This window comes from Myotis myotis, unplaced genomic scaffold, assembly GCF_014108235.1.
Source record: "Myotis myotis isolate mMyoMyo1 unplaced genomic scaffold, mMyoMyo1.p scaffold_m19_p_14, whole genome shotgun sequence".
Taxonomy (NCBI): Eukaryota; Metazoa; Chordata; class Mammalia; order Chiroptera; family Vespertilionidae; genus Myotis; species Myotis myotis.
Window position 1 is genome coordinate 10,376,320 of NW_023416318.1, and position 23,699 is coordinate 10,400,018.

General features: G+C 46.8%; 1 protein-coding gene across 1 annotated transcript in view; it reads left to right on the top strand.

Annotated features, from left to right (window-relative positions):
- Window positions 1-15,223: 15,223 nt before the first annotated feature.
- SLC4A5 (solute carrier family 4 member 5) overlaps window positions 15,224-23,699 on the top strand; it is a 62,836-nt gene continuing 54,360 nt past the window's right edge. The window contains exons 1-2 of the mRNA XM_036334077.1: window positions 15,224-15,461; window positions 20,078-20,260. Of these exons, the coding sequence (XP_036189970.1) occupies window positions 15,383-15,461; window positions 20,078-20,260 (262 nt within the window). The 5' untranslated portion in view covers window positions 15,224-15,382. The remainder of the gene's footprint in view (window positions 15,462-20,077; window positions 20,261-23,699) is intronic.

Here is a 23,699-nt window from a genome sequence, read left to right on the forward strand (position 1 = left end):
TAGCCAACAGAAAATGGAGGAGGAGCCACTGACACACCTCTTTTCATAGGAAGAGACATGGACACGTGGGAGGGTGATGGAGCTGTACTCAGCACTGGATATGGTGAAGGAGAGTATAGAACACTGGCCAGGAAAGACGACTTTCTCCATTCCTATCCCTGTCAAAATCCTGGACTTATAAATGCTGAGGCGGAGGGGTTCCAACCTCTTAAAGATTTGTGCCCCAAGCGTCATTTTTTTTTCTATTTAATTTTTCATATTTAATTCCTGGTATTAATAGGTTAAGAAAGTAAAAATTTCCCAAGTGCTGATTTATAGGTAATGTTTATAAGCACACACAAAATATTCAGTTTCACAAATAGTAACATTCATTGATTCCTTTAAATACAATAGCAATCCTTATTTTAAACTAAGGGCAACAATAATTGAATACAATATAGCTAAATGCATGTAATTTGTATATCCTATGCTACAGGAAGTCGAAGTGGTTTTCCATAGCCATATTTGGTTTCAGATCCTTTGGACATCTCAGATACCTGTTTTACTCACTTGAAATGATTCTGCAAAAGATACTAAAGTCAAAGGCATTGTCCTGACGTATGAAGGGAATGCCAGTGAAAGCACTGTGCCCAGTGTCAATCCGGGAACCAGGTTCCACAGTAGAAGCTAGAATCTGTCACTGTCCCCTCAGCAACGCCGGGATGGTCTACTGGTGCCTGAGCAAAGAGCTCACGTGATATTTCATACTCGAGTTGACATAAGCACTCTTCCCTATTAAAGTGACTTGGCCATGACCAGTCTAAGCAGATTGGGCCAAATTCTAGCCTGTATCTGCTGCCAGAGGCCACGGCAGCATCTGGTAAATGTGGGCATCCAGCTCCACGTGCAAGACGAGGCTGTGCTCTGCCATCTTGGCCGTGCTCTCTGTGCCTATTAAGTCCTTAATCTCTGGTTTTTCTTTCTTGCTTTTTTTTCCCTTATAAATTATAAGGAATGATCTGTACCTCAGAGTCTGAATTTTGTTTTAGTGCATCCTCATGGTGTTAATAGTTTCCGCTGCCTCTTGCATTTCCTCTGCATTGTTAGATGTAGAGCAGTGATTCTCAAAGTGTAGTCCCCTGTCCAAACAGCATTAGCATCACCTGGGAACTTGCAGGAGTGGCTGACTCCTACCTGTCCCAGTGGGGCTGGCCATCAAGGTCACCATCTGGGTGAGGTCTAGCATTCCATTGTTGCAGTCAGCCATTGAAGTAGGAAGGTCAAAACAACTGGGGTGGCTGCAGGTACAATATTGGGTGAGATAGCGGTTGTTCTCCTGATGGGTTGGCATACAGGTACTTCTAGGTTTTTATTTCCTAACAATGAAAAAGAACTTTCTGGAAAATGTCAGAACAATTGGAATGATGGGCCTATGTTGAAATAGTTAGCTTAGCTGATTAATGTGCTTTGAAAACTATCTGATTACTAATGGTCCCATGCTCCTTGCCTTTCTCAGGGAAGCAGAGCGACGCGTTTTCACTCTCTCTCGATGCTTAGGCCATCAGATCTTGACACTCCCTATAGGACAAGGGCGCTGAGCTACGGCAGACCCTCCTGTGGAGTTCGAGGTCGCCTACATACTTGGCAGCCAAGGGCACCACCTGGTTTAGAAAGACCCTTGGCTGGGCCCTGCAGCAGCACCAACGGCTTGTCAGGTTTTCATGAAAAGTGAAAGCCAGGCCTGTTTTACAAGAAGCGACACTTTTGTCGTTAGTGGGGAAGGTCAGCCAGGACTGGTCATCCTGGCAGGCAGCCAGGACCTCAAACAATTGAGCAAGGACCGAAGGTGAGACTGAACTTCGTGAACTCGAGGAGTAAACACAACTTGCTTACCAGGTTGTGAAATCAAACTTGGTTTTCCAAAGCCCCAGTGAACAAAATCCAAGATAAATCACTTAAAACCCGTCTTGATACTCCTTTGTAAAAAATGAAAGGGCAAAGGGCAGCCTCGGGGAAGCTGGGATGAGTTGGTCGCCTAGTCTCACCAGTCTTTGATCCCATGGATTAATGAGAGAAACTAGGATGTAGGGTGACTGTGATAGTTCAGCCATGGCCTCTGAAACACAGCTTTCCACACGTCTGCTATAGGTGGCCCTAGGCCCAAGGGGGCGGCTTCTTCACCGAGGGAAAACTTTACCTTATCTAGGAAGAAAGTGAGGACTTTACACCAGAAGATAAGTTTCCTACCTGGAAGGGAAAGTAAACCACAAGATACGGGCCTGAAGACACTCAGAATCCACAGAAGGGCCTGAGGAAGAAGGAGGCAGAGTTCATTTTTTAATGGGGCTTCCAGCCCCTGCTCTTTCTCGTATGTCTAGGAGCCCACGGACAAGTATTATTCTCTGAGCCTCATGTCTGCAAGGTTGGGGATGAAATTGTCTCTTCACAGGACAGTTGAGAGAGTTACATGAGGGAGGGCGTGTGTAGTACCACGCCCAGCACCTGGCACCTGGATTTGCCTCACTGCTGGAGACTTCCCAGAATGCTCCTCTCCACCTCCCCCACCTACTTCCCACTCACTGTCTCTTCCTTCTTGCCTCCCTCCAAACGTCCCATTGCCCACTTCTTCCTCCTCGGCAGATCTTTCCTACTTACTGAAGAGGAATTAATAAAAATGAGGGCAAAATCTGCATAAAACTTAGAAAAACCACCCATAATGTTTTTCTTTCAGGGTTTGGTTTGTACAAATGACTTCTTGATTGTCCTAGTCTGTATCATTCTCTGAAGAATCAGGATTTGGGGTTGGAAGAGCTAGAGTGGAGGTGGGACTTGGAAGGTTCAGGCCCATGGAGCAAGGAGGCAAACAGTTTGACATTTTTCTTGAGAGCTGTCTATTTTAGAGGAGCCCCTTCTATCCAGGGAATTGCCTTCGCTGGCTCCATGGTGATTGGACAAGCGAATGGGGCCCGTAATAAACCTCCCTAGGACATGCCGATTAGATAAACCAATGAGAATCATGGAAGACACTGAAATTAGATTAAAAAGCATAAGACCAATGTTACTTTTACAGTGTCTATGAATAGACAAAGACCTTCTGGTTCTAAAATGGCTGGTGAGGCAATAGAGGAGGGGCTATGTTAATTGCAGAGGTAGGAAAAAGGAGAGGTGGGTGGATTCCATCCGCAAGGCCCACCCCAAAGGAATTGGACTCAGGGCCCAGGAGCAGCAGGCCACTGCACTGGTGAGTAGAGTGGATTTTGATTATTGAGTTACGGATTTGTGGGTGCTGGTCTGGGATGTGAGTGAATGAACCAAATACAGAGAATATTCCCCAGCCCACTGAGGGTCAGGTCAGAATTTGATCGCTTTTTGCCAAAGGCCTGTGCTCGATTTAGAGAGCAAAGATAAGGGACAATCTGTTTAAATGAAGCTATCGCTATTCCTACATAGGAAAGGACAAGTAGGACAGTGGCCAGGTGTCGCTTTCTATGCTCCTCTGTCCCCACCTTCAGAGGGGGGAGCGTGTCCATGCCTGCACGTCAGTGCAACGTCAGACCTGCAGTGGGGGGCTGAGACCTATGCCTGGTTATATTCTCCGTACGGAGGTCCGACCACCTCTCTTCAGTCCATGCTTTTCACAGTGGTTGGTCCTGTGCCTACTTCACCCTCTTCCAGTTCAATCCGGTTATTAAGGGCATCTTCCCGGAGGCTCCTAAGAGCCCAGCAGGCATGGACTAGTGTAAAAATCCCCACTTCAGCTAAGCTGGCGTCCTTTCGCTGCTTCTTGGGCTCTTTAGGGAATGAGAGGAAAGGGATGCCCGAGGGGCCCCGGAACCAGTCCACATCCGTCTCCCTGGATGTAACAGGCTGTGCAGTTCTTGTGTGTCGGGAACCTGGAGATCGGTTAGCTTCCCAAGAAAAGGGTCACCCAGCCCTTCATGGAATTTTGGCTTAGGAATACAGAGCCCTCTGTCCCCAAGGCAGGGTGTTCCACCCTCCCTCTAAGCCAGTGGTTCTCAACCTTCTGGCCCTTTAAATGCAGTTCCTCATGTTGTGACCCCCAACCATAAAATTATTTTTGTTTCTACTTCATAACGGTGATTTTGCTACTGTTATGAATCATAATGTAAATATCTGATACGCAGGATGGTCTTAGGCAACCCCTGTGAAAGGGTCGCGACCCACAGGTTGAGAACCGCTGCTCTAAGCGGTCACCGGGGGATTTGGAACTGAGCCTTGAGCTCATGATCTGGGGGATGTTCACAGGAGTACCCTGATGACCCACCAGCTATGCTTTTTCTCCCCCTCATCCCCAGCTAAGGAGAGCCTGTGTCCCCATCTACGGCAGGCGCTCTACGTGGCTGTGGCTTGACCGAGTGCCCGCTCACTCTCCTTCCAGTCAAGTGCCTCTTCCCAGAGAGGCAGTAATGGAGCACTTAGACCTAGCAATGGAGACACACAAACATCTTCTCCTTCCCTGCCCTGTTCTTTGACCAGCCATGGTGGCCATGGCAACAAAGGAGATACATCAGCATGAGTGATGTTGGCACAGGAAATGGGTGAGACAGTATGTTCTCCAATGTTACCATTACCCAAACCAGAATCAACTGGCCCTGGGTTTCCTTGGCTCAAATGTAGAAACGTTTGCTTTTGAGCTTCTTGAGATCTATGTCCCTATCGGAAGAATGGGGCTCTGTGTTTCTGCTAATGTATTATCTCTGAAGTACATCATTGGGATGGTTGTATACAGCCTTGAGGACAGGAGCCCGTCAAGATTCCTTTACTCAAACCTTAGCTGGTTTGGCTCAGTGGATAGAGCGTCCGCCTGTGGACCAAAGGGTCCCCAGTTCAAGGGCACGTAGCTCATCTGTAAATGAGTGCTTACACTTGCCGAGCACTATTCTAATGTTTTATGTATATTAGACCATCTTATCCTGATCATAAACCTATGAGATACAGAGTAAAAGCTCAATAAATTCTAAGCTGATATTTTAATCATGATTTTTGGTCATTTGCATCCCAAATGTCACTGAAATTGCATTTAAAATGTATAAAAATGTTCTGAATATTTAACATATTTGCCCTATTCAGTTTTCTCATCCAGGAATATACCTTATTTTATGTTTCTTAGCAAAATGTTATCATATATCCTCAGATAAGATGTGCATTTCTAGATAAATTTATTTCTATATGTTTTAGGAATTTTGTCACTATTGAAAATAAAATATTTTCCACATTATCTCTTTTTTAATTAAAAAAGTTTTTCAATCATAATTGACCTACAATATTATATTAGTTTCAGGTATACAATAAAGTGATGAGATATATATATATAACTTACAAAGTGATCACCCCAATAAGTCTAGTATCCTCCTGATGCCATACTAGTACCTAGTTATTACAATATTATTTACTGCATTCCCTACCTATCCCCTTACTGTTTTTATAGCTCCCCCCCCCCATTATATCTTTTCCTCAGTGTTGGTGTTTCCAGGTTCTCATTAATGAATCACCCCCAGAGGGCCCACAGCCCTCTCATTTCAGGCTGACAATTTCCATCACATACCCACTGATAGAAATGAGGCATGGGTGGCCAGAGAATGGTCCCAGGGCCTGGGAAGTATAGCCTGGGTAGGGAGGAGTGAGCTAGCTGGGTCTCTCCCAGGGCCTGTCTGAGGGATGAGTTCCCAGGTACCTGCAGTTCCTCTGAGACCTCAGTTATTCCCAACACGTCTGCCCCAGCGGCACCTTTGTCAAAGGCCAAACTTGCGGCCTTGGGGGGCCAGCCCGCTTAGGTAAAGGGTCTGCCATCCAGTAGTAAAGCCTCATTCTTCTCTGGGAAATACAGCGCCTGTCGAGTCCTTAACAGTCCGCCTTTGCCAGCCTCCACCCCAGGCCTCGAGAGGGCAGCAGAGAGCAGCGCAGAGGAAGGAAAGGCGCCTGGTTCTGGACCTGCCGGGGGAGTCTTGGTTCCCTGAGAAGTAACAATGACTGCTCCACTCCTGCAAACTGCCAGGAATACCTCTCCCACCTCCTCACAACAGACGTGCCGTGAGCCTCCTGGGAGTGTCATAATTATAATAATATTGCTAGTTAATACTAATTATTTCCCAGGGGCCAGACACTAACCTAAGATTTCATATATATATATATATATATATATATATATATATATATATATACTAGTAGTTCTCATAGCAATTCAAGGTAGATATCATTAGTATTACCATTTTTTCAGTGGTAGAAATTGAAGAGAGAGAGAGAGAGGAGAGAGAGAGAACTTATCCAAGATCCCACAGTTAATAGAGCCAGTATTTGTGTTTTGTTTTGTTTTCCCCCTCACCCGAGGATATTTTTCCATTGATTTTTAGGGAGAGTGGGAGAGGAAAAGACAGAGAGAAACATTGATTAGCCCCGACCAGGACCAGGGGAGGAGCCTGCAACCAAGTACGTGCCCTTGACTGGAATCGACCCCGGGGGACCCTTTTGTCCGCAGGCCCACGCTCTATCCACTAAGCAAAACCAGCTTGGGCTAGAGCCAGTATGTGAACACAACCATTTGTGAGTCTCTATCTAGGTACCAGGAATACATCAGTGAACAGGACAAAATCCCTGCAATATTAGAGGAACAGACAATAAATGAGTAAACAAATAAATACATAATATGGTTTTGAGAAGAAATGCCATCTAGACAAAAGCAGAGTTAAGCACTAAGGAGGGGCATTTTGGTTTTTTTTTTGGTTTTTGAAAATAATAATTGATATATATATTTTTAAATATTTTTATTGATTTCAGAGAGGAAGAAAGAGGGAGAGAGAGATAGAAACATCAATGATGAGAGAGAATCATTGATTGGCTGCCTCCTGCACACCCCCCACTGGGGATCAAGCCTGCAACCTGGGCATGTGCCCTTGACTGTAATCAAACCTGGGACCCCTCAGTACGAAGGCTGACACTCTATCCACTGAGCCAAACCAGCTAGGGCTAGGAGAGGCATTTTGAAGGCTGGTTCAGGAGGGCCTGTTTGCGTAGCTGGCATTTGATCAGAGAGCTGAATACATGCCCAAGGTTGGGGAAGCAATACGTGCAAAGGTCCTGAGGTGGAAATGAGCTTGAGGTGTTAGAGCAGTGGTTCTCAACCTTCTGGCCCTTTAAATACAGTTCCTCATGTTGTGACCCAACCATAAAATTATTTTCGTTGTTACTTCATAACTGTAATGTTGCTACTGTTATGAATCATAATGTAAATATCTGATATGCAGGATGGTCTTAGGCGACCCCTGTGAAAGGGTCGTTCGACCGCCAAAGGGGTCGCGACCCACAGGGTGAGAACCACTGGGTTAGAGGAACAGCAGGATGTGCGGTTTGGCTGGTGAAGAGTGAGCCGAGGTCTGTGCTGTTGCTGGCTGGCCACAGGCCACAGCCATGACCAGGGGGTAGGTGACATGGGGCATGGAGAGGACCCGTCCACAGTGTATCTGAGCCTGGCCTCTTTGGCCTTCTCAGCTTCCCTATAATATATCTCATCTTTTTCTTTTTGCCCTCCTGTTCGGTCTTGACACCGTCACAGTATGTTCCCTCCTCAACCCTGGATATAGTTCAAAAGCCGCTAAAGTCGACAAGAATCTGGGACAGCTAGTCTTGTGCCACCCGCCAAAGCTTGGCGCAAACAATCCAAGAGCCAAAAATTACACATGCTGAAGTGAGTCTTGTGGGTAAATTCTAGATAAGCCTGCTGGGGCCCTCAGTGAACTCATATGCCCACCAACACCCGGGCCTGAAATTCGCAGGCCTCTCCTGGGTAGCGAGCTCATTCTCTCTTCAGGGAAACTTGCCCCCCACCACATGCCAGGGCCCCCGGTCAATCCTGCCTAAACCCTGCCATGTGTTAAACCCAGGTGGGGCTCAGCTGGCATTTGGCCAGGAGATGGAAGGAAACCTGTCCCTGTGAGTAGCCACCCCTGTCTGCCAGGTCTCTAAAGGAAATGGAGGCACAGAGGTCAAAAGCTGCAAATTACCAAGGCTCTTTGCCCCTCCTCCCTCCTATAGAGCCCATGGTTGAGGTGACCCATGTGGAGTGCTCTTCTGGCCTGGGTTAGAGGGAACCTAGAGCCTAGAACTAGAGAGGGGTGAACAGTCCAATCCAGGATTTCTCAGCCTTAGCACTATTGTCAGTTGGGGTCCAGCCAACTCCTTGTGCAGGTGTCTTGTGCCATGTGGGATGTTGGCAGCATCCCTCGCCTCTGCCTACCAGAGGGAAGTAAACTCTCCTTTCAGTGTGACAACCAAACGTGTCTCCAGATATGGCCAAATATAAAACACCTCTGACTAAGAACCATAGGGTCCAATCTTTTTCCTTTCTCCTAAGCCAACACATGGGTCTCAGCTGACCACTCTGGTGCGAGGAAGGACTGAAAGCCCCACGCATTTACCCTAGTGCTTAAAGCCAGCTGGCGAACCAGTCTCCTTGGCAGTAATGTGGAAAGAGGCCAGAGGGGAGGGGGAGGAGAGAAAAGGGATCCTCTCTCAATAGTCTTCCCCTCATGGAGCCAAACCAGGGGGGAGGGCAGGGATGGAGTTGGTCATCGGCATCATGGGACCAGGTCTCACTCTCTCCCATACTACCATCTCTCAGACACACACACACACACACACACACACACACACACACACACACACCCCTCTGCCACTCTGTATTGGCTCTATTCTCTCCCTGTGAAGACAGGCTTTCTCCAGAGATGAAAGGTAGCTGAGTGCAGGATGAGAAGGTTAATAGTGGGCTGTTCTAGACCAAGAGGTTTACAGGCAGTAACACGAGGTTATGGGTATCAGTGAGGGGGCCTGGAGGGGTGTGGAGAGCAGCTACAGCGTTTGGACAGGTTCAAGCCTGGGACTAATGAGAGGGCACGGTCCTCTCGTGGCAAAGCCACGTGCAAGTCCCAGCACAATTATAGCCAAAGGCTATAGTTGAAAGCTTGACCTTATGGTCAGAACTCTGGTCCCACGTGGCTGAGTGATATGGGCTGGGGGAGGTGCAGCAAGTAAACAAAGCTTGATCCGGTGCATGTAGTGGAGTACACTGGAAACCCACGAGAACGTTGTGACCATGCCCTCACTTTGCCTCGTGGAAACTGGCTATAAAATAAAGACTCGGCTTGCAGGCCGTGGCGCTGTCTCTCCCTCAGAGAGCAGTGTCCCACCCAGCCTCGGCCTTTTTTCTCTTGCCTGTCTTTTCTAAATCCTTCACCGCCCCCTCTCAGGTTCACCCATGGCAGTGCTGGCTCGGCACAGTAGGGTCCAGACCGGAGGTGGCAGTACATGAAGCCACGAGGGACTATGGAGGGGGAAGAGGACGATGTTTGAAGACTCGAGGTCTTCACTAGATTGAAAAGCAGGAAGGAAGAGAGTCAGAAGTTAGGAAGTCGTCCACTAAGAGTCTCAACCTTCACCCCAGCTCCATGAATGTCTGTCATGCTGCAGAGACACAGATTCAAACAATCACAGGCTGTTAGCGCTTGAAGGAAACCTAGATACCATTTAGTCCAGTGGTTGGCAAACTGCAGCTCACGAGCCACACATGGCTCTTTGGCCCCTTGAGTGTGGCTCTTCCACAAAATACCAACTTCTGTGCATGGGCCACGAAGTTTCAAGCGCACTGTACATGTGTGCCCGCACGTGGTATTTTGTGGAAGAACCACACTCAAGGGGCCAAAGAGCTGCATGTGGCTTGTGAGCTGCAGTTTGCCAACCACTGATTTAGTCCCATCAACTCCATGCAGGTTCTTTGATTGATCCATTGGCTTTGGGATTTGGGGATGATATTTACTCACAATCTTTCTCTTATGCTTGAAATCAAATGAGAAATAAGATATAGAAGTCAGACAGCTAGAAATCAAGATAGCTTTATAACACGTGAAGCTGATGGGAGGATTTGGTTTAGGATGTATAACAATCGAGCTTCCCAATTCCCCCCTAAAATCAAGCTGATCTACTTAGCACTGGAAGACTCCCTACCTGGGTCAGAACCTGTCCTGGAAAGTTTACTGCAAAGAGAGAAGTGAGGGGGGCAGCTCAGGCCTTCTCTGGGGCAGGTGGTTCTCAGAAGGAGGAGTCATGGCACAGGACCATGGTATTCCCCCAGATTCCTCAAACACACGAGCCACTCACCCTCCAGCTGAGAGGGGAGTAGAGAGTACTTTTCTCAAGAAGTCAGAAAGGACAGAAGCTTCTACTTAGTAGGGAAGGGAAAGTGCTTGGGGAGAGGGGAGTTCCCCATGACAAGCCACTATTTATTTTTTTAAATATATTTTATTGATTTTTTACAGAGAGGAAGGAAGAGGTATAGAGAGTTAGAAACATCGGTGAGAGAGAAACATCGATCAGCTGCCTCCTGCACACCTCCCACCGGGGATGTGCCCGCAACCAAGGTATATGCCCTTGACCAGAATCGAACCTGGGACCCTTCAGGCTGCAGGCCGACGCTCTATTCACTGAGCCAAACCAGTCAGGGCAAGCCACTATTTATTAAGTGGGAGCTCTGCTCCAGGGTCACACAGCTCTGGGGACAGAATAAGGTTCACTAGACTCCTAATGTGGAGGCTTTACCGTTTTATACTTTTATGTACTCGCAGCAGGTCACATGAATCTCCTACACCAGTGATGGCAAACATATGACACGTGTGTCAGAGGTGACATGCGAACTCATTTTTTTGGTTGATTTTTCTTTGTTAAATGGTATTTAAATATATAAAATAAATATCAAAAATATAAGTCTTTCTTTTACTATGGTTGCAAATATCAAAAAATTTCTATATGTGACACAGCACCAGAGTAAGTTAGGGTTTTTCAAAATGCTGACACACCGAGCTCAAAAGGTTCGCCATCACTGTCCTACACCATCATTTAAGAGGTCTTCTCATCTCTTCCTCCACCACCCCCACTGCCTCCACCATTTCTATCTTCATCTCACCACCTCCAGCTATACATCTACCACCTCCATCTACCCCTCACCACCTACACCTACACCTCACCACCTCCATCTACACCTCACCACCTTTGTCTACATCTCATCACCTCCATCTATCCCACATCACCTCCATCTACCCCTCACCACCTCCATCTACACCTCACCACCTCCATCTACACCTCACCACCTCCATCTACACCTCACCACTTCCATCTATATTTCACCACCTCATCTACACCTCACCACCTTTGTCTACATCTCATCACCTCCATCTACCCCACACCACCTACATCTACACCTCACCACCTCCACCTACACCTCACCACCTCCATCTATACCTCACCACCTTCATCTACACCTCACCACCTCAATTTATGCCCAATTACCATATTGCCACACCTACCACTTTCACCTCTGTCATTTCCATCATCACTACTACTACTTCCCTTTTTGTTAGCAGGCAGCCAGCACGGACCATGTGGGTGGGGAGGCAGAAGTGAACTAGAAGGTTACTCACAAGGCTCTGGTCTTGAAAAGTCTTCAAGTCTTTGAGATCCAGGACCTCTCCAGCTTTTGATCTCCCCTGTTCCCTCAAAAAAGATAACCTTGGAGTATTTAATGAAGATTGCGATAAAGATAAGAAACATAAGTACACACGTTTATACAAACTCATTCATTGATCACGAGTACAGACTGCCAAACTTCTAAGCCATGTCCCAATCTGATAGGTGCATATTTAGGCACCTACAATGTGGTAAGGTCTATTGGCACCTCAGCAGTTCTCAAATGCAACGACCTACAGGTTAAAGACATTCAAGGAAGTTGTAATTTTGGGTGCCAGCCATCAGGGTCACCTCAATAAGTAATACCAGACCCAGGCCTCTGCAGGCTCCTGGATAAGCCACCACCTGTCTATAATAATGGGTGACTCTGGGGTTGGGCTGGATCATCTGTAAGGACTCTTAGACCTCCACCTCTAACATCCCTGTAAGACAGAATCCAAAAAGTATCTGGAATAGAAACTATGCAGGGAGATAAACCAACCCTTCAGAATCCAGGCTGAGTCCCAACACTCCCATAAAAAGATCACCAAGTTAAAAAAAATAAATGAATAAAAATAAAATAAAATACCACCAAGTTAAAATCCAAGAAGAAATTTAGAGCAAAGACATCTGCCTATGGTCTCGGCCAGCTCTGTTAAGACCCTGCACTACGCCGGTCTGTTAGCCAACAGGCTCACCCTGCAGGACTGTCCCTCCCCCCACCCTGGTCACATGGCTGGCCGCCGCGAGCCCACAAGTCAATCTCCTATGCCCCAAATACTGTTCAGCCTAGAAATCACAGTGTGTCCTTCTTGCCATCCAACAGCAACAGAGCGAGGGAGTCTGGCCTCCGGAGACTTGGGTCGTGGTTTCTGGTGCTGAGACTGTGGCGGTAAGTTTGCCTCTCGGAGCTTCGGGGGGAGTGGACAGGCTGTGCACAGGGACACGTGCTTCGCAGTGAGAGCGCAGGCTGCGCCCCACGCGCGGAGAAGGAAAACACCACGAAAGCCGGGTAACTGCTCCCAATGACCATTGGACATTTGCCTCTCCTTAAAAAGGATGTATTAGTCACCTGGTGCCTTGAGTTTGCTGGTTTGGGCCACAAAACATCATGCCACACGAATAGAAATGACAGGAGACTCATTCCCTCCGACACCCTGGGGAGTTAGGGTTTTTTTGGTTCTCCTCTGATGGAGCTGAGAATCATTTCTTCTAGGCATGTGCATTTCTATCGTCTTTGCCAAATTTATGAGACTGGCTGAAATATTTATAAAGTAGGAAAACCCCCTGAGATTTGCCTCTTTCCAGGAAAACTATGGGAAAATAAATCACATCTGTTAATGTAACATCTCGGGATAGAAACTGAATCATGGCTGGCCTCCTTTCATTATGCATTTCTGTAGTTAGGCCTTGAATGCAGTCCCTGGTTTTGTTACTGGTGGTTTGCTTAGGGTTATTCTGTTTGCTTGCTTTGTCTTTCCTCTCCTGGGGCATGCGTGGGGTGGCGGGTGGGGAAGGGGAAGGTGCAGGTGCAATGCTGGGAGGGTGGCCTTTCTCTAGCTTCTAGTTTAGCTTTTTATTTTTTTAAAATACTTTTAAAAATGATTTTATTGATTTGTAGAGAGAGAGAGGAAAGGAGAGGTATAGTGAGATAGAAACATCAATGACTGTAGAGAATCATTGATCTGCTGTCTCCTGCACGGCCCCTACTGGGGATCGAGGCTGACTGGGAATCAAACCGTGACCTCCTGGATCATAGGTCAACGCTAACCTCTTGGTTCCTGGGTCAATGCTCAACTGCTGAGCCACACTGGCCGGGCTCTAGCTTAGCTTTTAAAAGCCCAGCATGACCCTATGTCAGTGGCTCTCAACCTTCCTAATGCCACGACCCTTTAATACAGTTCCTCATGCTGTGGTGACCCCCAACAATAAAATTATTTTTGTTGCTGCTTCATAACTGTAATGTTGCTACTGTTATGAACCATAATGTAAATATCTGATGTGCAGGATGTATTTAAGCGACCCCTGTGAAAGGGTCGTTCGACCCCCAAAGGGGTCGTGACCCACAGGTTGAGAACCGCTGCCCTATGTCATTCTTGTCAATTCAGTTTATAAAATAATCCCACATGAGCCCTTTAATGGACTACTTTGGGCTCTCAGAGGGGCTCACTGGGTGCGTTGCTGGGCTAGTCCCATTTTCTTAGAGATAATAAGGTCAAATGGCTTAAAAGATAGGATGGAAGAAAAAGCTCTCAAAAGGCTGATGAACATGGCACGACCTAGTTCATTTTCTTCCAGAGACACGATGCCTAATCGTGAGGGCTTATTATTTCAATAAGGTCATATTATGCCCTAGAAATTGAACTATTTGTTCTGCTTCCAGTGTCTATGCAAACATCTGGAACAAAGTGGTTTTGTTGGACTACGTTGATGCACCCTGTGGATGGGGGTGGGGAGAGTGTTCAATGGCAGGTGGTTCAGTCACTAGGGTTTTGATGGTCAAAATGTGCTGGCCATCCATAAGGTTGGCTGTACCTCCATCTCCTTGCTGCAGAGGATGAGAAGGCTGCTGGGCAGGGGCCCCGAGTGTCTGCTTGTGGGTGTGGCACCCAGTCCTTAACCTTACAGTCGGGTTTGGATTCCCAGGGACCCCAGGTATGATTCCAGGCTGCTGGCAGGGGCAGTAAAGTGGAATGGGGCCCTTAAGTGACTGAGAACAGAAGATAATTTGATCTGAACTCTCACTGTGAAGCCATGTTTCCCACCAATACCATCTATGATCTAAAGATGGATGGAAAATAACCGGTGGCTAGTTGGACAGTAGAGGGGCTGGTGTAGGGAAAACTGCTGGTACAAGTTCTTTCATTTGCTACATGGCAGGGGCTGGTGTGTTGCTGACACAATTCCTTAGGTAACATTTTACTGTGGATGGTTGTACTGGTGAATACTCTTTGGATACGAGTAACTCAAATCAACTGAAGGTAGCTGAAGAGAAAAGGGGGTATTATAGGGCCATTGGGAGTGTCAGGAATTCAGCTAGGCCTTAGGAAGGGCCTGGAACCCCGAAGTGGGAGGCTTATCTAGACCACCCCTCCTCCCATCTCTCATGTCTTCATTTCTTTCTGTCCTCTTCTTCCTCCCTCCCTTCCTTGGATCCAGGAATCAGGGAGATTCCAATTTTAATCTTGGCTCCACCATGCCTGGCTTTGTGACACAGAAAAAATTGCTTAATTCTCAAAATTCTTAATTCTTCAAAATGTACTAGGGCTTTTCTGTGACCTAGTAAACATGCTCTCTTTGTAAATGCTCCACTGGTAATGGAAAAAACAGGTGTGTTCTCTTTTTGTTGGAGATAGTTGAGCTTCTTCAATTTGTCTATAGGGGTGGGCAAACTTTTTGACTGGAGGGCCACAATGGGTTCTTAAACTGGACGGGAGGGCTGGAACAAAAGCATGGATGGAGTGTTTGTGTGAACTAATATAAATTCAAAGTAAACATCATTACACAAAAGGGTACGGTCTTTTTTTTTTTTAGTTTTATTCATTTCAAACAGGCCGGATCCCGCCCGCAGGCCGTAGTTTGCCCACGGCTGGACAGTGGGGCCTTGACTTACGGTTTAATTCCTTCCGAGACCGAGCTCGTTAAGGAGCTCGTTAACTCAAATTACTCTGTCAACTCAATGCAAAAAATCGGCGGAGAGACAGCTGGTATCTCAAAAAACTCGTCAGTCGGGACACTCATAAGTCAAGGCCCCACTGTACATTCTTTTGCCTGAATTTTTTCATCTGCGTTAAGGTCTCCCACTATGCGTGTGGATTTAACCATTTCTCCTTGAAAGTCTAGCTTCTCGTGTCGCACACATACTGAGGCTGTGTTCGTCTTCTACTTTACAGTCATGAAGGTGGAGGAGGAGGAGGCTGGGGTAGGGGAGCTGGACCCTGCTAGCTACAGGAGGCCATGCCAGGACCAGGAAGGTAAGGTCGCCCTGAGAACTTGATGCAGAGCCCAGGAGGGTCTGAGAATCCCTTGAATATTCTTATACCCACCCTTCCAGCTGGGGAAGCTGCAGAGCTGGTCCCTTTTCCTGACTCACCCACATTGTCTCTTCTCGATCCTGTGGAGCCAGCATTCCCTGTGTCTTAAAGGGACCACGTGGTCAGGCTGGAACAGGAAAGTGGCACTTTGCTTGTATGGATTAGGGCACAAAATGAAACTCACCTAATTTTACAACATCTACAAACCATACTAATGCCAAATATCAACCTTTTATAGATTCTGAAAATGGCAGTTCAGCTAAACCAGTGCAAGGAGTGTTGAGTGGAGGTATTTCCGTTGCTGACTCAGAGGCCCCAAGGATCCTACACTCAGAGAGGCAGCCACAGGGCTTATAAGAGGCAACCAGACAGGCTGTGGCCCCACGTGGAGGCAAAGGCTGATCTCGCTGCCCAGCTGGAAGCTTGCTGAGCTGCAGACTGTGAAGAGACACTCTGAGGCTGCCACGGGAGAAGAATGCAGTGAGGAGTTCCTGGGAGAACTTGGCATTGCCCCGAGCAAACTGCAACTGTTCGCTGTGGGAGAAGAGGTCCCACAGAGCAAAGAAGGAAGAGGGTTAGCCATTCCCCATGGTTCACCAGCTTAATGGCCATGCTCTGATGATGGGAGCCAAAAAATAAAAGACACTGAAAAAGAAACAAACATGGCCCTCGCTGGCTTGGCTCAGTGGATAGAGCGTTGGCCTGTGGACTAAAAGGTCCCAGGTTCGATTCCAGTCAAGGGCATGTACCTTGGTTGCAGGCTCCTCCTGGGCCCAGGCCCTGGTCAAGGGACCTGCAGGAGGCAACCAATCAATGTGTTTCTCTCACATTGATATTTCTCTCTGTCTTTCCTTCTCCCACTCTCTAAAATCAATGGAAAAATATCCTTGGGTGAGGATTAAAAAAATAAAATAAAGATCATGAAGGAAAATATTAAAAAAGCACACAAACAAACATGGAACAAGGTAGATGCAGAGTGGAAAGTGAACTATGTCCCTGACAACCACCTCCCCTGATTTCTTTAATAAGTCCCTTTACGTATCTAGCCCCTTACAATTTCATAATCATGTTCCCATACACCATGTCATTCTATCTTCTGAAAAACCTTGCCCAGCCAGTAAAGAAAGGACTTTGTATTCCTGCGTTACAGATGAGGACACCGAGTCCCAGAGAGGACGATGTCCATGACCACAGACAAGTGAAGGACGAGCCAGGGAGCCTGCAGGGCAGTGACTCTCCCAGGCTCAGCTTGATGCAACGTCTGTGTGATGTCTGCACTCAGCGTGTGCATCCGCACGTGCATTTCAGGAGTCTGAGCCCAGGGGCAGTCCTCCCTTCCGTGAAAATATATCAAGCCAATGTAGATCTGGAAAAGTCAAAAGTTCTTCCTCCAAGATCAGGAATAGGATAAGGATGCCCACTCTTACCACTCTTATTAACATAGCACGGTAAGTCCTAGCCAGAGCAATTAGGCAAAAATAAAATACGTAAAAAGCATACAAATTGGAAAAGAAATGCAACTGTCTCTATTTGCAGATGCCATGGTCTCATATATAGAAAACTCTAAAGACTTCACCAAAAACCTGTTAGAACCAATAAACAAATTCAGTGAAGTTGCAAAGTGCAAAGTCAGCATAGGAAAGTCCGTTGCATTTCTGTGCACTAATAAACTATGAGAAAGAAAACAATCCCACTTACAACAAATAGAACAAACTCCCTAGGAATAAAAAATTTAACCAAAGAGGTGCAAGACGTGTACACCGAAAACACTAAGATTTTGATAAAAGAAACTGAAGTAGAACAAATAAATGAAAAGGTAGATATCTTATGCTCATGGTTTGAAAGAATTAATATTGTTAAAGTGTATAAACTACCCAAAGCCATCTACAGATTCAATGTAATCCTTATCAAAATCCCAATGGCATTTTTCACAGAAATAGAACAAATAATTCAAAAATTTGTAGGGAACCACAAAAGATTCCAAATTGTCGAAGTAATCTTGAGAAAGAAGAACAAAATTGGAGGCATCCTGTGTGCTGATTTCAAACTATATTACCAAGCCATAGTAACCAAGACAGTATGGTATTTGCATTAAAAAGATATGTATCAATGGAGCAGAGCAGAGGGACCAGAAATAAACCCACACACGTATGTTCAACTTCCAACAATATACATTGGGGAAAGAATAGTCTCTTTAGTAAATGGTGATGTGACAGTCACATGTAAAAGAACAAACTGGATCACTATCTTACACAAAACATGAAAATCAACTCAAAATAGATAAAAGACTTGACTATAAGACCTGAAACCATAAACTCACAGAAGAAAATATTGGGGGTACCCTCCTTGACATTGATCTTGGCAACAATTTATTTATTTTGGACTTGACACCCAAAGCAAAGACAACAAAAACAGAAGTAAACAAGTGGGACTATGTCAAACTAAAAAGCTTCTGTACAGCAAAGGAAACCATCAACAAAATGAAAAGGCAACTACAGAATGAGAGAAAATATTTGCAAATCACCTCTTTTATAATGGGTTAGCATCCAATTACTAATATACAAATAACTCATACAACTTAATAGCAACCCCCAGCCCCCCAAAAAACCTATTCAATTAAAAAATGGGCAGAGGAACTAAATAGATTCCTTTCCAAAGAAGATATCCAGTGGCTAACAGGTACTTAAAAAGGTGCTAAACATCACTAATCATCAGGGAAATGCAAATCAAAATCGCAATGCAATATCACCTCACACCTGTTAGAATGAGTATTATAAAAAAGACAACAGATAACCAACGTTGACGGAGATGTGGAGAAAAGGGAACCCTTGTACACTGTTGGTTGAAATGTAAGTTGGTATAGCCACTATGGAAACCAGTATGGAAGTTCCTCAAAAAATTAAAGATTCAACTATCATATGATTCAGCAATCCCACAACTGGGTATATACTGTGGTATCTGAAGGAAACAAAATCACTATCTCGAAGAGATGTCTGCACCCCGTGTTCATTGCAACATTATTCATAAGAGCCAAGGTATGGAAACAACAATGTCCAGCACTGTTTATATGTATGAATATTATTCAGTCATTAGAAAGTAGGAAATGCTGATATTTACAACAGCGTGGATGGGTCTTGAAGGCACTATGCTAGGTGAAATAAGTCATACAGAAAAAGACAAATACCGCATGAGCTCATTTATATGTGGAATCTAAAAAACCCAACTCATAGGAAAAGAGAACCGATTACTGGCTGCCAAAGGCAGGTGGTGGGGAACGGACAAAATGGGTAAGGACTGTCAAAGGCACACATTTCCAGTTATAAGGTAAGTTCTGGTGATGTAGTGTACAGCATGGTGGTGATAGTCGATCTGTAGTGTATACTTGAGAGTTGCTAAGAGAGTAGATCTTAGAAGTTCTCATCATAAGAAAAAAAAAAGTAACTATGTCATGATGGATATTAACTAAACTTACTGTAGTAGTCACTTCACAGTGTATACATACACCGAGTGGCCAGATTATTATGACCGCCCCATCAGTACTTCATTGACATTTCCCAAAATACTGAATATTGAAAACTTCCTAAGCAAATACTCTCAAGGTTTTATTATTATTATTATTATTATTATTTGCATAACTAATTCACTTCATTGTACTGATGGGGTGGTCATAATAATCTGGCCACTCAGTGTATATCACATCATTATTTTGCACACCTGAAATGAATGCAATGTTATATGTCAATTATACCTCAATTAAAAAAAAAAGAGGGAACTTTGTGGAGGTGGGGGCAGGGGGGGTAGGCACATGGAAGTCTATGTACTATCTGCTCAACTGTTCCGTACGTCTAAAACTGTACTGAACAGTCTATTAATTATTTTTAAAAATTGTTGACTGCAAGACAACACCGATGAGAAGCTGGTAGCAGCAGTCCTTCCTGAGGGCGGGGAGAATTCCGCTGTCCCTGTGGCCCCGGCCTGGGGGGTGGTTGGTGGGGGGAGAGGGGGAGGGTGGTGGCGGTTTGCGCAGCAGCCAGGCTTCCTAGTAGAATTCTGAATTTAAGGTTCCTGGTAACTATAGTTCTTGAAAATTCTAGTTTACACAACCAGCTTCGAGAAACCCTTAATAACGTGCTCTTCTGGTAAGTGGTTCATGTAGCCCTTGGTTGTTAGTAAAAATGGCCCTCGATAAGGTGCACGTGGCTTTTCTAGGGACAGCCAAGGAGGGGCTTGGTGTTTGGGACTAAGCCTGGGACCCCCTGAGGGCCTCTGTCCTGTCACAGGCCATATGTGGTCATCGCTGCCTGGATGAGCAGGCAGCTGGGGGTTCTGCTCATGCTGCCAGAGTTCTGGCTGCAGCGCCAAGGGCAGCTTTTTCTGCAACACGGAGTTGTTTGGAGTGGGGTTCCGTCAAGCCCATGCCTCGGGCAGTGCCCTGGCCAGGAATCCCACGTCTCGGGTTTTGCTCTTGGCCTTAGCTCTTTGGGACTGGAGGCTGTTAAGGAGAAATGCCAGCTTTTAGTAACTCTTGGCTCCCCCGTCTTGTGTTGTGCCCACAGACTGCCATTCCATCCACATTGGGCTTTCCGTCCCCAGTTACCTTCAAAGGAAGAGAGACCAGAAGGGACAGCCCTCAGGCCAGCAGAAGGTCCGCTGGGTCCTGTGGCCGGACAGGGACCCGGCCGGCGCGGGGAGCAGGGCAAGCAGCGGGGACAGCAGTGCGGACCGTGCCAGCAGGACCCGTGAGTTCTTGAGGGGTGCGTTCTGGGGGGCCGTCTGCTGTGGGTGCAGGCGGGGCATGGCCGGGCAGGAGGGCGCCTCCTGAGACGTGGCCCGGTGTCCCAGTCCCCCTCTCTCCGCCGCTGCCATTGCGGGTGGGCTCGCTGCCCCGGCCGCCTTTAGTCAAGCTGAGCGCCTCTCTCTGGGGGGAGTTCAGTCCTCTGCTTGATCCATTCCATGCTGATTTCATGGCTTAATGCTCCGAATTATTTCCTTCATTTCTAAATTCCTAGGGGCCACCTGGCCGTTGCCCTAAGGACCAATACGAACACGCCCGTTGGGTGTGAGGCACTGTGCTCAGCAGACGGAATTGCTTCGTCATTACCTGCCCGTGGGTGAGGAACTGGGCAGAGCTGTCCAGGACCTGCAGGGGGGCTGTGGAGCCCTGGGACGCTTTCTCCAGGCCCACAGAGCCCCGGGGCTTCCTCTGCGGCTACAGAAATCAGTTCTGGGCTGATTACAAATCATTCTTTTGTTCTTTCCCGTGGAAAGTGGAAAGAAAGCTCTCAGTCTTAAGAGGAGTAAACGACCGGAGTTCTTAGAGCACGGCTGAGACATTGTATTCTTTTGTGACTTTACTATTTCTAGGGACAAATATGTACTCCCATCATATCCCAAACCTGCCTAACTGACATTTAATTGTTTTTTTACATATTTTTACTGTCTTGAGCAAGGCAAAATTAGTGACTTTACCATCTAAACCCTCAGAGGCATGCCAGAGGCAATCACAGGGTTTTAGTGTCCCCATGGGAGAAGACCTGACATACATGCTCCCAAAAGCCTTCAGAGCCCCTCCAACCCTGCTGCTGCCCCGAACCACTGTTCAGGCACCCAGTCTACCAGGCCTGTGGCCTTCCCAGGGTAAGCGCGTCTACAGGGGAGATGGGTTAATGGGGAGTTCTTTGGACATGCCCAGGGTAGGAGAGAAGTGCTGATTAAAATACATCTGTGTGCGTGCACACGCGTGCACATACACACACACAAACACACATGCGTATGCATGTGCACACACACATGCTCAGGGGTAAGAACATCGAGACGCAGTGGAGATCATACCTGGTGGGAACTGGGTGCTCCCCACATTGGAACTGGATGCCTCAGGCTCGCTTTCAGGGGCATTTCCCTGTCACCCCACTGCCACCACCACATTCAGGGGTAAAGGCACCCTCTGCAAGTTGAGTCTGCTGGGTCCCTCCTGAGCCAGGGGAGAGACACATGGTTTAGAGTTGGCGCTCTCTGCTCAGAGGGTTTGGAGGAGAGCTAATAAGTGGCATGTTTTTATTGATTTTAGAAAGAGAGGAAGGGGGAGGGAGAAGAGAGAGATAGAAATATCAATGATGAGAGAGAAACATTAATCTGCTGCCTCCTGCACACCCCCTACTGGGGATCGAGCCTGCAACCCAGGCATGTGCCCTGACCAGGAATCAACGGGTGACCTTTCTATGCATGGGATGATGCTCAATCTACTGAGCCACACCGGCCAGGATGTAAGTAGCATTTCTTGATGTGACATGGTGCATCGCATGGCGTCATGAATGGTGGATTATTTTGGTGGTTTCTGGTTCAATTAAAGGGACACTGCTTTTACCTGGAAACCAAAGGAGAGAGAATGGGAGGAATCCTTTGATACATTTGTTCCCATACCACGTGCATGTGTTACTGGCTTGTCCCTGGAATGGGTATGGAACTGGGGGAGGGAGAATGGGAGAGCCTAGGAGGACAGGGCATGTCAGGCTGTATCTTTCAAGTTGAAGTAAAGTAGGGACACCTTTTAAAAAGAAAATAACGTCTGTGGATCCATGAAAATGTATTTGCACATTTGTAGAGCCCCAGGGGGCATTGGGTCCCAGTTTGAGAAATAATATCTTCATTAAGGTTTTAGCCCATAGAAATGTGTTCCAGTTTTGAATGATAACAATAGAAAAGTTTTTCCCTTGCAGCGATAAAAGAGATCTTTTAAAGATTATCATCAAAATAGAAACACAAACTTTAAAACTTTCCATAGAACCCACCTACTCCTAAGAATACATTCCAGACGCAGTTCTAGATGCGCTTGACTTAAGGGAGCCACAGAGCTGCTAACAAAGTCAGCAGCCACAGCTGTTGTCTATAGCCTGGGGGCCGAGCTGGTTCCTGCCATTCTCCATGGGGTGAGAAGGTGGTAGAGTGACCCCTCAGTCATTCACTCCTTCCGCTATGGGGCACTGCATGTGTGGTGCAGATACGGACAGCTCCACAACCTCACAGGGTCAGGGACAATGACCTGCCAGAGGAGAGCAGGACACGCCCAAATAGCCTGGTCCCTGTGGGAGGTCACAGTTCAATTCCCAGGCAGGGCACATGCCCGATTGCAGGCTCAATCCCCAGTAGGGGGCTTATGGGAGGCAGCCGATTGATGATTCTCTCATCATTGATGTTTCTCGCTCTCCCTCTCCCTTCCTCTCTGAAATTTAAATATATATGTATGTACATGTGCATATATATATATATTTTTTTAAATTTATTTTTATTTTTTTTGCCAGAACCCTTTTACCTGCACCATCTAGATAATTGTCTGAGTCTCCCACTTCTCCTTGCTGTAGAGCACCTGAGCACATGTGTTTTTCCTCGCGGAGTGTCCTGTATATTCTGCGAATCCATCCAGACAGCCCAGGCAGGAGGTCCAGCTGGCCTGGCCACGTAGGCCCAGTGGGAACTCCCACTACACCGGATGGGGTCCATGCAGAATGTGGGGGCCTGGGCCGGGCCAGGGTGGTTAGATGTGGCAGGGCCGGAGCGTAAGGCAGGCTGTGCAGATGCAGAACTGACAGGAGACACCTTTAGTTCCCGCCTCACGGAGGAACGGCCTGGATCCTGCAGGGCAGTGTATGTGAAGGAGTTTTGTACCACGAAATGGCAGTTCATTATAATTTTGTTAACTAATTGTATAGCATTCATAACAGGGAGCTACTACTCTCCCATCTTCAAATAGAGAAATCAGGGCTCAAAGGGATGAGTGTGATGCAGCTGTAACCAGTGAAGCTGGGATTTGAAAACAGGTCTGTTGACTCCAAAGCCTGTGGGTGCCCCTCCCGCCCCAATGCTGTCCTTTGTAAGACCTCATTGCTCAGTCACCATATTCCACACAGGCTGGGAATGGCACGTTTCCAAGCAGCCGATTGCCTTGTGGTGAAAGGAATGGGTAGGTAGTGAATATGCCTCAGCAGTGGGCTTGTTTATTCTTTCTCTCTCCATACTGCCCCTTCCCCCAATCCTATATAATAAAAGAGAAACATGCAAATTAGCCACCCCTCTGCTATGCTAAAGCCACGCCCACAAGCCACACCCACAAGCCAATCAGGAGTGAGTATGCAAATTAACCCAGCTAAGATGGCGGCAGCCACAGAGCTGGAGTGAGCAGGA